Genomic DNA, 16,741 nt, shown 5'->3' with positions numbered 1-16,741 from the left:
AAATTTGAAGCTTAACCAAATTCATAACTCCATGAGAAGAGAAAGAAAACCCCTGAACATGGAAGGTGTCATTCTTTCTCCGAGCAAAGAACAAGCGATAAAATGCAGATGTACAGGACAATCACCCCCCCCGCCTTAGGAAAAAAATTCACAGCTTCAGTACAGGTCAAACCCATTTTAGTGGTAAGAATTGAAGATGAATCTGTGAAATAACTTGCATTACACAAACAAGACAGAAAATAAAAGAAACGTACCCCACAAGGAGTTGGTCCTCCAATGAGGAGCCATACAACTCCTATCCCATTCTATCCCTCCCACTCCAAATCAACACTATCCAGATTTCCCTCCCAACGAGTGGTTTCCTTCTCTTGCCCCCCAAACCAGCAATATCTCTCTCTTGACTCCTATAACCACAGGATATATTGATTCCGAAACCTGCAGAGCTTCAGCTGTTGGTGTTTGTTATATACTAAGAGCCATGGCCTCCACTGCTACTGCCGCTACCTGCGCTCTTGCTTCTCCGTCCCTGGGAGTTGAAGGCAGAGCTGCGGCGGCCCCGCATAGCGTCGGGCTTCCTGCTTTGCACGCACCGACCAATTTGGCATCTCTGAATCGTCAGCCCCTCGAATCCTGGAGAAGCACTGCCTACTGTGAGTCTGCTCTATCGTTTAACCTTCGGATAGCATGAAGTATATGATACAATGTGTATTGCTAAAGATTTGCATTTTCATCGTGCATCATTCTTCTCTTGTTTTTTTTTCGAAAGTTTCATCAAGTGAAACATAAACAGGAATTCATCGGCCAGTATGTTCCCGAATAGTTAAAAACTAAAAGGTAAAATGTTTCATAGTGGAAAGCAGCATAGACTGAGTTTGACAACCTCATGTGCCTATAAAATAGAGTGCTAATCCAGTACTCTGATATATCAAGAAGTCTTATTCAAAGAGTGCTAAAAATCATTCAGCCTTTTCCAAGTGATCTATAACCTCTCAGTTGTTCTTTCAAAGCAAACTAAATGATTGTTTGAGGGCAATGAAATAACAGAGCTTTGAGGTTATTGGGGGGGTATATGAGCAACTTTCCTTAGCTTGCAAAGATCATCCTTCTTCCTTCTAAACTTTGGCACTGGATCATCAAACAATTAGTGTTAACTCGAAATATTTTTTATGCAATAGGTCGTAAACTTGCGAGGAATGTTATGGCCATGGCTACAGGAGATGCACCGGCTGAAGTTGCAACTGAACTTCCAGAAATTGTGAAAACCATACAAGAAGCCGTATGTATTATATTACTCTCTTCTTTAAGATTTATCGAAGTGATTTTGATATTGTTTTCATGAGAAGAGCTTAACAAATATTCTTATGGTAAATAGTGGGACAAGGTTGAGGATAAGTATGCTGTGTCATCTCTTGCAGTTGCTGTAGTTATTGCACTTTGGGGCTCCACTGGAATGATCTCGGTAACTATAACTCAGTACTGATGTTTATGAAGATCTATATTTCTGATGCGCTCCGATATTCTATTTTTGGTTATTACTTACAATTCTTGGGTACTAATGCAGGCCATTGATAGGCTCCCTGTGGTCCCTGGTGTTCTTGAACTTGTAGGAATTGGATATACTGGGGTATGTACTGACTTGTGAAAGTTTTAACATATTTATAAAGGAACATATAACCAATTGCTCGGCATCCTTTAAGTCTTTCTTAAATATTAAAGAAAAGAGTGATTCAGCAAAGATTTTCCAACTAGCTAAGCTTTTTGCATAAGTGGCTATGAGTAAAATTTGTTTCAAACATAATAGTTCGCTAACTACATCAGCCTGAAAATTTTGAAATTTTTCTACTCCTAATATTTCAGTTAGATGCCAAGCTTTATTTCTTTATGAATCCAATATTGTTAGTGCATCATCCAACAAACTAGGATATTAGATATGTTTTGAAAATTACTTGTGAAAGCAGAGAGTGGTATTTACGTGACTTGTATGGTATATCTTTATTATGATGCTCCTGCAACACAGTGTCATTTAGAGATACATATCTTAAAAAACATGTACTGATTATTATTAGTATTATAAGATTCATGGATTAGTACTGCATGATTTTAGATTTTATACGCTCTACTGATGCACATCTTTTAATGTCTTGTCTACGCAGTGGTTTGCATATCGTAACCTGGTTTTCAAGCCTGACAGGTAAAACTCAAAATCAACCATCTTTCATTAATAAGGGTTTCAATGTTCTCTCAAAATATTTTCTCTCTCTCTCTATATCAATCACCTTATAGAAGATGCATTTCCTTTCAAGGACATATCATCTAATTTACACATTTGTGTCTTTAAACTTTTATGACTGTACTCTTCCACTCTTCCGTCTACTGTGAGGCCTCATTTCATGTATCTTGATCTCTTCCTAGTAGCCAAGCTGTCCTTTTTCTGTTGAGTCTGTTAGATATATACTCAATAGATATGACGGGCTTAACATAATCTGGAAAGCCAACACAATTTATATGAGATGATGAAAAGTCTTAAATATACAGTTTCTAGATGTGCCTTATTTGTAACAAAAACTTGATAATCGATCTGTGAAGCTCTCAATCTTTAACATTCAGAGTCCAGACCTTCAATTTTTTATAGTTTGCCTTCACCGCTTAGGCTGTTGGGTACTGCTAAAGGAGGGGAAAAAAAATAGTTTCAAGGTTCAGACCTTTATTTTGATAGTTTATCGTATAAGTTAGATTTTATTAATGTCTACATTCAGAGAAGCACACAAATTGAGGAAAATGTAGTTTATGTTGAAACTAGTCATTTCATCTATAAATATATATAATTTGCTGGATAAGACAGATTTGAATAATTCTGTTTTAGCTAATGACTCCACCAACATGGGGAGTAATCAACATAAAACGAAGTGGCATATGCTGCTTTAATGTGGAGAACACATGGTATTCTTTAGTAAAAAGGCAAAAGAATAGTTCGCTCTGTGCTCACCACGCAGCTGCGTGACTTATAAAACCCTAACCCCTAGATGGGCTGACATTTCCAACCTTTGCTTTGGGGTTTGGCTTTGTGTCGGTCTCCCTAACCTAAATAAAGCTGCAGTGGGATCACCACCACCATCACCAAGTTTCAAATATCTACAGTCTTTTCCTGCTTGCCTCACATTTTCAACTATGCTATTCTGAAATCCGAAGATTATAACATTCTAACTAGCTATACTATGATGATATGTCCACAAGTAGGCATTATATCACATTTGTGAGTCCTGATCTCCTTCACATATTGCAAATGTGTCCTGATCTCCTTCACATATTGCCAATTACTTTCAACTTGTAGTTCTCTTGTGATCATCCTCCCCATTAATTTCATGTGAGACACCCGCTAAAGATGGTGGTTCCTATTGCATGTGCTGTTGGGAAAATGACCCACTAAACCAGAGAATAGAGAGACAATCACAAACACAATATTTACGTGGTTCGATCAAATTGATCTACGTCCACGACAAGAGGGGGCTTTCACTATATTCAATCTCTCAAATACAACACACATACAAAATTTTAGCACTCTCTCTTTTGTTTTGCTCTCACTCAAATGGCTCTGTCAAGGATTACTTCGGAGGATTGATTCACTGAGAGGAGAGGTGCAGCAGGTTTTTATAGGCTCCATATCCACTAATTGTCAACAAACAACGGCTCCATTTTGTCAAAATTTTCGTCCAACGAAAGACAGACGAAGCCTCCATTTTTGACACAAGAAACGGTGCCTCCAATTTTGACTCAAAAAATCGGTGCCTCCATTGTTGACCAACAACCTCCACCTCGGTGAAGTTTTCCAAAAACTGAGCCGACACCAACCAAACTAAACGTGAGAGTACACTTCATAATAGAACAAGTGAAACTCGACCCCCTCTTGCAAACAATGCCCCAAACGGGGCTGACTAACAACTGCGAATGCCTCCCAAATTCAAGCAGTGCTTGAACTTGAAGACCGGGATCGTTTTGGTCAACATGTCAGCTGGGTTGTCTGCAGTACCAATCTTCTTCATCGTGATGTTTCTTTCAGCAGTTGTCTCACGAATGAAATGATATCTGACATCAATATGCTTTGTCCTCTCATGATGTGATGAGTTTTTGCTTAGATGTATTGCGCTCTGATTGTCGCAAAATACAACTGAACTAGCCTCCTGCTGTAGTCCAAGCTCCCTCACGAGATTTCTCAACCAAATAGCCTCTTTTACTGCTTCTGCTGCTGCCATGTATTCTGCCTCTGTAGTAGACAAAGCAACTGTTGACTGTAGAGTCGATCTCCAACTAATAGCTGAGCCAGAAAGAGTAAAAAGATAACCAGTCAAAGATCTCCTTTTATCAAGATCACCTGCATAGTTAGAATCCACAAAACCTACAACAGAGGTTCCCAAAGTATTGCTATCAAAAACTAAACCCAAATCTGAGGTACCCCTGAGATACCGAAGGATCCACTTCACTGCCTCCCAGTGTGCCTTCCCTGGTTGAGCCATGTATCTGCTCACTATACTAACTGCCTGGGCAATGTCTGAACGAGTGCAAATCATAGCATACATAATGCTACCCACTACATTAGAGTATGGAACTCGGGACATCTCCTTCTTCTCGTTCTCACTTGTAGGTGAATCTGAAGCCGAGAGCCTAAAGTGAGGAGCCAAAGGAGTCGTAACGGGCTTGGCCATGTCATCGACATATAATAGAAGATAAATAAAAGAATCATCTCCTAGATGCATGTAGTACACACAACTATCATAAGTACTTCTTGAGTACCCATGACTAAGCATAAAATTATCAAACCTCTTGTACCACTGTCTGGGAGATTGCTTCAGGCCGTACAAAGATTTCTTCAATCTGCAAACTTGATCTTCTTTACCTTCTACGAAGTATCCCTCTGGCTGAGACATGTAGATAGTCTCCTCAAGTTCGCCATGTAAAAATGCAGTCTTCACATCAAGCTGCTCAAGCTCCAGATCAAATAGAGCAACCATGGCAAGTAATACACGGATGGAGGTATGCTTCACAACCGGAGAGAACACTTCATCATAGTCAATTCCCTCCTTTTGTCTATAACCCTTAGCCACCAACCGTGCTTTGAATCTAGCATCTTCAACCCCTGGGATCCCTTCTTTCTTCTTGAAAATCCACTTGCATCCAATTGCCCTTTTACCCTTAGGTAATTGCACCAAATCCCAAGTCTGATTCTTGTAGAGTGACTCGAGTTCTTCTGTCATAGCTGTGGCCCAACGTCCAGATTCTCCGCATGAGACAGCTTCAGTAAAGTTTGATGGCTCTTGAATACTCATCTCTTCAGCTGTCGTGAGAGCATACGCCACTAATTCAGCATGTGCATATCTTTGAGGAGGTTTGATCTGTCTCCTCTCTCTGCCAGTGGCTATGGAATAAGGTTCTTCAGTCTCAGCATCATCAGCATCTGAGCCTGAATCATGTTGCTCTTCTATAGCTGTAGGAGCAAATTTTATAGACGACTTTTGAGACGTCTCTCCCTCGAGCTCCACCTTATCCATGGTCTTCTCTACATTTCCTGTAGACTCAACAGAAACCTTCCCATGATCAAGCATATATCTTTCATTAAAAGTAACATCTCTACTAATAATGAATTTAGGAGAATTAGTTTCAAGACTCCACAAACGATAACCTTTAATGCCATCAGCATAACCAATAAATATGTATTTCTTAGCTCTAGGCTCAAGCTTACCCTCTCTAACATGATAGTAAGCGGGACATCCAAATACCTTTAAATTTGAATAGTCATTTGGTTTATCTGATCATACCTCATTTGGAGTCTTGTGTTCAATGGCTGTAGAAGGAGACCGATTCACCAAGTAACAAGCTGTGTTAACAGCTTCAGCCCAGAAGCCTTTATCTAAGCCAGAGTTTGAGAGCATACACCTAGCTCTCTCCATCAACGTTCTATTCATGCGTTCTGCCACCCCGTTTTGCTGAGGAGTGTGCCTGACCGTGCGATGTCGTACGATCCCAGAATTTGAGCAGAACTGATTGAACTCACCACTGCAGAACTCTAAGCCATTATCTGTTCGGAGCGTTTAATCTTCTTTCCAGTTTGATTCTCAACAAGTACTTTCCACTTCTTGAAAGTTTCGAACACCTCAGATTTGCGCCTGAGAAAGTAAACCCAAACTTTCCTGGAAAAATCATCAATAAACGTCAGAAAATAAAGAGAACCACCTTTGGATGGAACCTGAGCGGGTCCCCACAAATCTGAATGGATGTAGTCGAGAGTGCCCTTCGTCGTATGTGAGCCAGTCGAGAAGCTGACCCGAGTTTGCTTCCCAAACACACAATGCTCACAGAAATAGTAAGCCACGTTTACTCAAAATAGTCATCCCCTTCTCACTCATGTGGCCTAAGCGCATGTTCCACAACTGAGTAGTGTCCCTATCAGCATCAGAAGACACACCTGCAGAGCCTGTCACCGTACTGCCTTGGAGAACATAAAGACTGTTCACCTTACTACCTTTCATCACAACCAATGAACCCTTAGTAACTCTAAGAGCTCCACCTTCGCCAGTGTAAGAACACCCAATAGAATCCAAAGAACTCAAAGAAATCAGATTTTTCTTTAAGTCTGGGATGTGTCTCACATCTGATAAAGTTCTCACTATCCCATCGTGACACCGGATACGAACTGTACCAATGCCAACTGTCTTGCAAACTGCATTGTTACCCATCAAAACTGATTCACCACTTATAGATCTGTAAGTAGTGAACCAATCTTTATTTGGACACAAATGAAAAGACGCACCTGTATCCAAGATTCATTCTTTATCGGAACGGCCATCCAAGGGACATACTGTAAGAACCGTCTCAGCAACAACGGCAGTATCAGCCTTTGCCGTATTAGCTAAATCTGAGGTTTCACCACGCTGGTTGTCTTTCTTCTTTAGAGCATAACATTTTGACTTGTAATGCCCTTTCTTGTGACAGTAAAAACACTCCACATGTTTCTTGTTTTGGGCTGATCTGGACTTCGAACGATTTCTGGATTGCCCTTTATCACCCTCTTTGGTCTTCATTCTACCTCTGGCTAGCAGACCGTCAGCCTGCCTATCGATACCTCTCCCATTCAACTTTGTTCTTAACTCAGCAAAATTCAAAGAGGCCTTCACATCCTCAAGACTTATGGATTCTCGTCCATACAACATAGAGTTAACAAAGTTTTCATAAGAGTCAGGTAAGGAACATAACACAATGAGAGCCTGGTCTTCATCATCAAGCTTTAGATCCAGGTTTTTCATATCCATGAAACACAATGAGAGCCTGGTCTTCATCATCAAGCTTTAGATCCAGGTTTTTCATATCCATGACAATTTTATTAAATTCATCAGGTTTTTCATATCCATGACAATTTTATTAAATTCATCAAGGTGTTCTTGAATGGGTGTACCTTCTTTCACCTTCAATGTGTATAGCCACTGCTTCAGGTATAATCTCGTAGTAAGAGATTTCTTCAAGTAGAGACTTTCGAGCTTTGACCACAACCCCGCTGCCGTTTCCTCATCGGCAACTTCACGAAGCACATTGTCGGATAGTGACAATTGCAAGGCGCTGTGAGCCTTTTCGTCCATCTCTTCGATCTCGGCACTAGTCATATCTTCTGGGTATTTCCCATCGATAGCTTTAACTGTGCCTTCACGTCGCAACAAAGCCTTCATCTTTATCCTCCATAGGCCAAAATTGTTCTGGCCATCAAAGATCGACACTGAGAACTTTACGAAAGCCATTATAGAGGATTGAAAGCTGTCCTAGAACCGAGAAGCTCTGATACCAGTTGTTGGGAAAATGACCCACTAAACCAGAGAATAGAGAGACAATCACAAACACAATATTTACGTGGTTCGATCAAATTGATCTACGTCCACGGCAAGAGGGGGCTTTCACTATATTCAATCTCTCAAATACAACACACATACAAAATTTTAGCACTCTCTCTTTTGTTTTGCTCTTACTCAAATGGCTCTGTCAAGGATTGCTTCGGAGGATTGATTCACTGAGAGGAGAGGTGCAGCAGGTTTTTATAGGCTCCATATCCACTAATTGTCAACAAACAACGGCTCCATTTTGTCAAAATTTTCGTCCAACGAAAGGCAGACGAAGCCTCCATTTTTGACACAAGAAACGGTGCCTCCAATTTTGACTCAAAAAATCGGTGCCTCCATTGTTGACCAACATGTGCCATTCAAAAAAAGCAATGAATATTTTCATTAAAGATTCAAGCATCGAATGGATGGGCTGTCAAGATTGTAGAGGATGTTCAGCATAGGCTGAGGTGTGTAAGATGTATCCCATACTAATGCTAAGGCTGTCAAAATTTGTTCATAACAATAGTAATAAGCCTATCAAGAGAATTTCAGGTTAGCTCTATTCAGATATTTCACGACTGAAGTACACTGGATTTCTTTTAGACAGGCTCTTAAAAGAGAACCAAGGTTGGAATGCCAATACATTTTCTCTATTCTATAGTTCACTCAAATAAATAGTACCCAATTTAGGAATGTCGAAGAAGTCTTTTTTTTTAATGTCCAGAAAGTCACTGATGTCCAAATGTAGATTTCAAATTAAGTCTAGACAAAATAGAATTTAGCAAAAAGTCTTTTTTTAATGTCGATTTCAAATTAAGTCGAGAAAGTTTTTTTTTTTTTTGAATGTCGAGAAAGTCACTGAGGTCCAAATGTAGATTTCAAACTAGTAGAATTTAGCAAAAAGTAATCATATCATATGCAAAATAGCAAGCATTCATAGAATGACAGACAAAATAGAGTTTCTGCACCTTTCCATTAATCTACGAACGTGATCTATTATTGTGACTTACTTGAAATTTCTTATTCTAGTCATTGTATTAACATTCTTCGTTTCTTTAATTTGGTTCCAGAGAAGCTTTGATAGCAAAGATCAAGAGCACCTATAGCGAGATAATTGGGAGCAGCTACTGAGGAAATTCCTGCACTGATCATAATCTGCTTTGGATTCAACCCGGGACGAGGCTCAGACTCATGCAAAGGAGAATATTATTCATGATTAGAAGCTTTACCGCTTTTCAAGTTTTTGAGTTGAATATATATTGTAAAGTTTCTAACCTGAGAAGAATATATAGTTCAATAAACACCTTATATTTCTAGTAGCTTATGTATGATAGGAAATGTTCAGCTAGCACGAAATAGTAATATTGGAAATGGAGCCGATATTGAGAAGTTTACTTGTGAGAGATGGAAAACGAAGAAGGAATTTCCTCTTTTTAACACCGATTATCAGCAGAACACCTAACGAATAGCATATTAAAACGTCGTCAATCAAACATATATAACTCTGTATGACTTTTACTGGACTTTTATTAATATAAAAGCTCATCTGTGCATACTTTTTTAAGGGGTTTTTTTTATATGAAACCACCACAAAATATACCAGGTTCCAGATAACCACTACAAAATTTTTAATTTTTGTAAAATCACCAAGAAAATATGCACTCTTAACAAAGTCCCACCAAGTCATAATTTTCGTTCAAATTCTATTAAATAATATGCTAAATCCCTAAGATACCCTCATGATGGCACCCAACAATATTTTGGTATATTTTCTCATCCCAACAAACACCTTACTTCCCTCCAACAATAATACTTAACTCCCTCAAAAATTTTTAATTCCCTCCAAACACCCCACTACAATACGCCTCCAAAATTTAGTGATAATGGGCATTTACGTCAATTTACACTCTTACTTAAAAGAATATGGATGTAAATTACGACTTGTACTACTTTGTTAGCAATGCATATTTTCATAGTGATTCTATGTAAACTAAAAAGTTTATGATGATTTCTCGAAAAACCAGTATATTTTGTGTGTTGGTTCGAATAAAAAAAAGCATACTCTTTGTTGCGCGCAGCGGAAATTTCGGCAGCACTTCGGCAGCACAACAAGAGAGTCAGGTCGCAATAAGAATTTTTGTTTCTCAAAGGGAACAAGAATCTGAAGCATAATATCTCATCAAAGTGGGATATTAGCTCTTCCTCTCGTCAGCTCTAGGACTGCGCATCGAGGGAACCTAAAAGCTATTACAAATCACACAAATAGCAGTACAATCAATTTTTACGTGGTTCGGCAAATTGCCTACGGCCACGGGACAAGGAGGGGGGAGATCCACTAATAAAGGGAGAGAATACAAATAGGGTTTACAATTACTCTCAAACTAAACCCTCAAACAAACTCTCAAATCCCTCAAAACCTCCTGCACAACCCCAGGAACAATATTTGTTCCTTTATATAACCGGAGAATCATGCGGTTTGTGGCCAAAAAACGAACTTGGGCTCACGCGGAAAAGCCCACGAACTCTATTCTCTCACTCGTAAACGAATTCATGGGTGGCCCCCACACCCATGTGATCACAATTCTCCACCTCGGTGAAGTTTTTCCAAAACTGAGCCGACACCAAAGCAATCAAATGTCCCACTTGTTGTGTCTAGTACGAACGCAATCCACAACAAGTCGAGAACCCGAACAAGAGTCCAAACAATCTCACCCCCATCAACTAATCCAAACCGGCTACATCTGAAGGACTGCCTACGTATCCTCTTGCCCAAGGAATTAAGCCGAACGTAGTTCATCCAAATGGCCGTCAACGGCCTCAATAATCACGAATATGCAACAAGTTTCGACAATGATCAAAATTGTTGCTCGGAACCACCTTTGTGAGCATATCTGCCGGATTATCCTTCGTGTGGACTTTCACAATCTCCACATCGCCATCTTCAAGAACATCCCGAACGAAGTGATAACGAACGTCAATGTGCTTCGTCCGCGCATGAAAAACCTGATTCTTCGCCAAATAGATAGCACTCATGCTATCACAATGAATAGTGACGGACCTCTGCGATATACCAAGTTCCTCCAAAAGTCCTCGAAGCCAAATAGCCTCCTTCACAGCTTCCGTAACTACAATATACTCTACCTCCATCGTAGACAAAGCCACCGTCGACTGTAAGGTACATCTCCAACACACCGGCGCACGGGTCAAAGTAAACACATACCCCGTAGTAGACCGGCGCTTATCCAAATCCTTGGCATAATCCGAATCAACATAACCAATGCATAGCTGCCCACTTGTAGTGTCCCGCTCATAAACCAAACCAACATTGAGCGTACCTCGAATGTACCTCAATATCCATCTCACGGCGTCCCAATGACCCACTCCTGGATCATGCATGTATCTCGAAACCATGCTTACCGCCTGTGACAAATCTGGTCTCGTACATACCATTGCGTACATCAAGCTCCCAACCACGCTCGCATAAGGAGTCTTCGACATCAACTCACGATCTTTAACTGACTTCGGTGAAAGACCAACTGAAAGCTTCAAATGGGCTCCCAAAGGTACACCAACTGGCTTCGTATCCATGCTAACATGGAATCGCTGTAGAACCTTCTTCAAATAAGCCACCTGTGTTAAATAAATTCTGCCCTTCTTCTTGTCTCTGCCGATCTCCATCCCTAAAATGCGCTTCGCCTCACCCAAGTCCTTCATCTCAAACTCATTTGAAAGCTGAACTTTCAACTCATCTATAGCCGACCTGGAAATAGAGGCAACCAACATGTCATCGACATAGAGCAATAAATAAATGTACGCACCTCCTTTCAACTTGCGAAAATATACGCAAGGATCAAACTGGCTCCGAGTGTACGAATGACCAATCATAAAACCATCGAATCGCCTATACCACTGTCGAGGAGACTGCTTCAAACCATATAGCGATTTCTTTAGTTTGCAAACTAATTTTTTCTTCCCTGCAGCTCGGAATCCCAATGGCTGAGTCATATATATTTCTTCATCAAGATCACCATGAAGAAATATCATCTTCACATCCAACTGATCTAACTCCAAACTATATTGTGCCACCAAAGCTAGCAAAATCCGAATCGAAGAATGCTTCACCACCGGAGAGAAAACCTCATTATAGTCAATACCTTCCTCCTGTGCATAGCCCTTCGCAACCAACCTAGCTTTGAACCTCAATGGAGTGCCCTCAATGCCCTCATTCTTCGTGTATACCCACTTGCAACCGATTGCCTTCCGCCCCTTTGGAAGCTCAACAAGCTCCCATGCATCGTTCTTATGAAGAGATTCCATCTCCTCCTGCATAGACACCTGCCACGAATCAGCCTCTGAACTCTGCTCGGCCTCTCTGAATGTAGTAGGCACCAACTCATCGATACTCTCCATCGGAAGTGCATACGCATCTGTGTCGGCATACCGTGCTGGCATCTGTATGTTTCTCCTCTGTCTCCGAACCGTAATAGAATCCTGAACCTGAGCCGTCGGTTCCTGATCCTGCACATTTGTACTTGTATCCTCCGTGTCACTGTCGTGCTCGCCTGGCGTCTCCTCAGTCGGCACCTGTATGGATACTATACTATCTGGACAATATGGAGCTGCATCGATCTCCACCACCTGCGATATCTCCTCCGTCGGATCGCTCTCCACCTGATGAGAGCTGGGAAGCTTCAAGATAGAAGCCTCATCGAATGTGACGTCCCTACTCAGCACAATCTTCTTATCCACTGGATCCCAAAGCTTGTATCCCTTGATACCACGCTTGAATCCTACAAATATGGCCTTCCTAGCTCGAGGTTCCAATTTATCAGTTCTAACATGATAATATGCAGGGCATCCAAATACCTTGAGCTGGTCATAGTCATGTGCTGGCTTTCCCGACCATATCTCCATATGGGTCTTCCCCTCAATCGCAGATGAAGACAGCCTATTAATGAGGTGGCTCGCATATGTAAGTGCCTCAGCCCAAAAGATCTTCTCCAAACCACTCTGCGACAATAAGCATCGGATCTTCTCCAGTAAAGACCGATTCAACCTCTCTGCCACCCCATTTTGCTGCGGTGTATGACTAACTGTGAAGTGTCTCTCTATGCCCTCGTCTCGACATAGCTGCTGAAAGGGGTCAGAAGTATACTCACCACCGTTGTCGGATCGTAACGTCTTGATCTTTCTCCTAGTCTGCAGTTCCAATCTCTTCTTCCACTCCACAAACAAATCTAGGACTTCACTCTTCTTTGTCTTGGTGTACACCCAACAATGCCTAGAATAGTCATCTACAAAAGTGACGAACCAATGTCGACCACCAAGTGATGTAGTCTTGGTGGGACCCCAAACGTCTGTGTGCACGTAGTCCAGGATGCCCCTCGTCTGATGAATGGCAGTCCCGAACTTCACCTTCGTCTTCTTGCCAAGAACACAGTGCTCACAGAACTCAATCTTCCCACTCTTGGCTCCCTTCAATAGCCCCTGCTTGCACAATGCCTGCAGTGACTTTTCACCTGTGTGCCCCAATCTATAGTGCCAAAGTCTGCTCATGTCCGCTTCTGAAATAGCCGAAGCAACCTGGCCAATCTCGGTGCTTCCCTTCAGATAATACAAATTCCGATTGCGGACTCCCTTCATCACCACCAATGATCCCTTAGTAACCTTCGCTACAGCGTTTTCGAAAGTCACCTTTAATCCCTTCGCCTCCAAAGCTCCAACTGAGATAAGATTTTTCTTCAGTTGAGGAATAAATCTCACCTCCTTTAACTTACAGACTACTCCATCGTGCATCCTAATCCACACGGTACCTATCCCACAAACGCCACAGGATTGATCATTTCCCATGACAATAACGCCCCCGTCGACTTTCTCAAAAGATGCAAACCAGTCTCGCCTAAGGGTCACATGAAAAGTAGCGCTGGAATCAAGCATTCAATCTGATGCATCCACATGGTTCACCTCCGGAGTAATCAGTAGAGAAAAGCACGAATCATCGGAATCATCGCCTTTCGCAATATTCACCTCATTGGCCTTCGGGCCCTTTTTCTTGCCATTCTCTTTCTCCTTGAGCTTCGGACAGTCTCTCTTCCAATGTCCCTGCTCCTTACAGAATGCACATTGGTTCTTTGCTAATTAGTGGCGGCTTCTTGACTTTGACCTTCCTCTATTACCACTTTTCGGATATAGACTTCTACCTCTCGTCGACAAGGCCTCGCCTGAAGTGCTAGCACGGGAAGTCTCCTTGTCCTTCCTCCGAAGTCTCATTGTCCTTCCTCCTCAAATCGTAATTTTTCAAAGCGTTAGTCACTTCACTATAGCTGATAGAAGATCTCCCGTTCAACAAAGTGAGCACGAAGGTATCATACTCCTCATCGGGTAAGGAGCCCAACAAAATAATCGCCTTGTACTCATCCGATATCTTCTCATTAATATTCGCCAAGTCCGATAACAACTTAGTGTAGTTGTTCACATGAGCCGCTAGCGAGGTGCCTCTGGACATCTAAAATCTGAAGAGTCATCGCAGCAAGTGCAACCGGTTCTCAACACTCTTTGTGAAATACTTGTTGTTGAGAATTTCCCACATCTTCATTGCAGACGTCACCCCAATCACATCATATTTCAGTTCCTGTTCCAAACAGGACCTGATCACCCCACACGCGTTCCTATTCATCTTATCCCATACCGTCTCTTCATATTTAGATGGCCTCTCGTGGACTATGATGGTCTCTTCCAAATTCTGAGCATTGAGCGCATCCTGTACATCACTCATCCACAAACCAAAGTTGATTTTGCCGTCATACTTCACCACACTAATTTTAGTGTTCTGAAAACCAACTTGTATTGTACTCGTCATCGATTTGCTGCTTTCACCTTCTTCTCCCATTGCGAACTAACTCCAAATTACAAAGAAAGATTCAAACTTTGAAAGGAATAAGAAATTACCCAACTGAACCCAAGATTGGATTCCAAATAGAACTCCTAACCACACGAGGAAAGCAAGATCTCCAACGACAAGTTCAAATCATATCTCCACCAAAGCCTAGAACTCTAAGAACCAAGCTTCCAACTGAATCTTCCTCTACCAAAACACCCTAGATCTGAAATCTAGGCTCTGATACCACTTGTTGCGCGCAGCGAAAATTGCGGCAGCACTTCGACAGCACAACATGAGAGTCAGGTCGCAATAAGAATTCTTGTTTCTCAAAGGGAACAAGAATCTGAAGCCTAATATCTCATCAAAGTGGGATATTAGCTCTTCCTCTCGTCAGCTCTAGGACTGCGCATCGAGGGAACCTAAAAGCTATTACAAATCACACAAATAACAGTGCAACTAATTTTTACGTGATTCGGCAAATTGCCTACGTCCACGGGGCAAGGAGGGGGGAGATCCACTAATAGAGGGAGTGAATACAAATAGGGTTTACAATTACTCTCAAACTAAACCCTCAAACAAACTCTCAAATCCCTCACAAAATCACTCTAAAAAAGGATGCACAAAAAAAACCCTAAAAGAAAAGCCTCTTCTTTTCTTTTCTTTTCTTTTGCACCTTTTCTGTAGCCGCAAAGAAATTCACAGCCGCCAAAACTTCACGCGCTCCCGAAAACCTCCTGCACAACCCCAGGAACAATATTTGTTCCTTTACCAAAACTTCACGCGCTCCCGAAAACCTCCTGCACAACCCCAGGAACAATATTTGTTCCTTTATATAACTGGAGAATCATGTGGTTTGTGGTCAAAAAACGAACTTGGGCTCACGCGGAAAAGCCCACGAACTCTATTCTCTCACTCGTAAACGAATTCATGGGTGGCCCCCACACCCACGTGATCACACTCTTAACTTAACATGAACGAGAAAATGTACATATACCGAAGATTTTAGTGGTAACAGCAAAGCTGTACAAAGTAAATTAATCCAAGATTATGTTTGGGAGTTTACTAAGGGAACGAAAGGAAAGATAAGATAGGGAAAACGAAAGGTAGAGAAAGGAAGAGAAAATATAGTTGTCTGGGAGTTTTATAATGAGAATGGAGAACTTATTTTACCTTGTTTGGGAGTACTAATAAAGTGAAGTGAACGGAGGAGAAGAGTTTTGAAATTAAATCTTAGCCGTTCATCTATAACGATAAGAGATAAAATTGTTTTTATATGGCCCATTTGGCAAAGGATTAAGAAATAGGGATTAAGGAGAAGGATTAACATAATTAGCTTAATCATTTTTTTGCTTAATCATTGTTTTACACTCTTCAAAAATGATGTTTTATGGATTTATTGATCAAACATGTTTTAAAATGTCATTGTGTTCTTAATCAATCATGATTTTATGTTTGGTAATTTATGAATTTTTGGATTTAATATATATATATATATATCTTATTGATACATTTATGTTTAAGACCCTTGTAACACTTTTTCTTAATGATACATATATATATGTTTACTTGGTCTCTTTGTATGTGAGTTGAGATTAGCACGTTTCCATATATATGTTTTTGCTCACATATACCGTCCTTGTTTCTTCTTGATATGTGCTTTTAGGCTTTTTGATAGGGAGAGCCTACCCTATCTGTTTTCTTGTTTGTACGCACCGTGCCTTATTAATAGGGGGCTTTCACTTTCTTTATTCTTATTGTTTTCCCCATTTTGACGTTGACAAAGGGGGAGAAACAAGTGGACTGTGAGTATTTCGCTTTCTCATGCATGTGAATTATAAATTGTATATTCATTTGATATCATGCATGTTTTATATACTATTTATGTAGATTGTTTGTCATCATAAAAAAGGGGGAGATTGTTAGGTCTTATATTTATGAGCCTAATGTCTAATCTAGTTTTGATGATTAACATGTTAGACCCTAGAGGGGGGGGGGGGGGGGT

At 40.9% G+C, this 16,741-nt stretch overlaps 1 protein-coding gene across 1 annotated transcript; it reads left to right on the top strand.

The window, feature by feature from the left end:
• Window positions 330-9,253, top strand: LOC109837737 (protein CURVATURE THYLAKOID 1B, chloroplastic-like). Its single transcript, XM_020406082.1, has 6 exons — window positions 330-650; window positions 1,176-1,276; window positions 1,373-1,459; window positions 1,562-1,624; window positions 2,154-2,191; window positions 8,930-9,253. The coding sequence occupies exons 1-6, from the start codon at window positions 479-481 to the stop codon at window positions 8,988-8,990; spliced, it is 522 nt and encodes a 173-aa protein (XP_020261671.1). The 5' UTR covers window positions 330-478; the 3' UTR covers window positions 8,991-9,253.

Source organism: Asparagus officinalis, chromosome 4 (genome assembly GCF_001876935.1).
Source record: "Asparagus officinalis chromosome 4, Aspof.V1, whole genome shotgun sequence".
NCBI classification, from domain to species: Eukaryota; Viridiplantae; Streptophyta; class Magnoliopsida; order Asparagales; family Asparagaceae; genus Asparagus; species Asparagus officinalis.
The sequence above is the reverse complement of the archived record's forward strand: the minus strand, read 5'-3'. Positions and strand labels throughout refer to the sequence as shown.

Excerpts from the sequence above, each read along its gene's own strand:
- LOC109837737 (XM_020406082.1), top strand. The coding sequence starts at position 479 with ATGGCCTCCACTGCTACTGCCGCTACCTGCGCTCTTGCTTCTCCGTCC. Across the intron at positions 1,277-1,372 it reads TGAAAACCATACAAGAAGCC|TGGGACAAGGTTGAGGATAA; the intron begins GTATGTATTATA and ends TATGGTAAATAG. Across the intron at positions 1,460-1,561 it reads GCTCCACTGGAATGATCTCG|GCCATTGATAGGCTCCCTGT; the intron begins GTAACTATAACT and ends GTACTAATGCAG.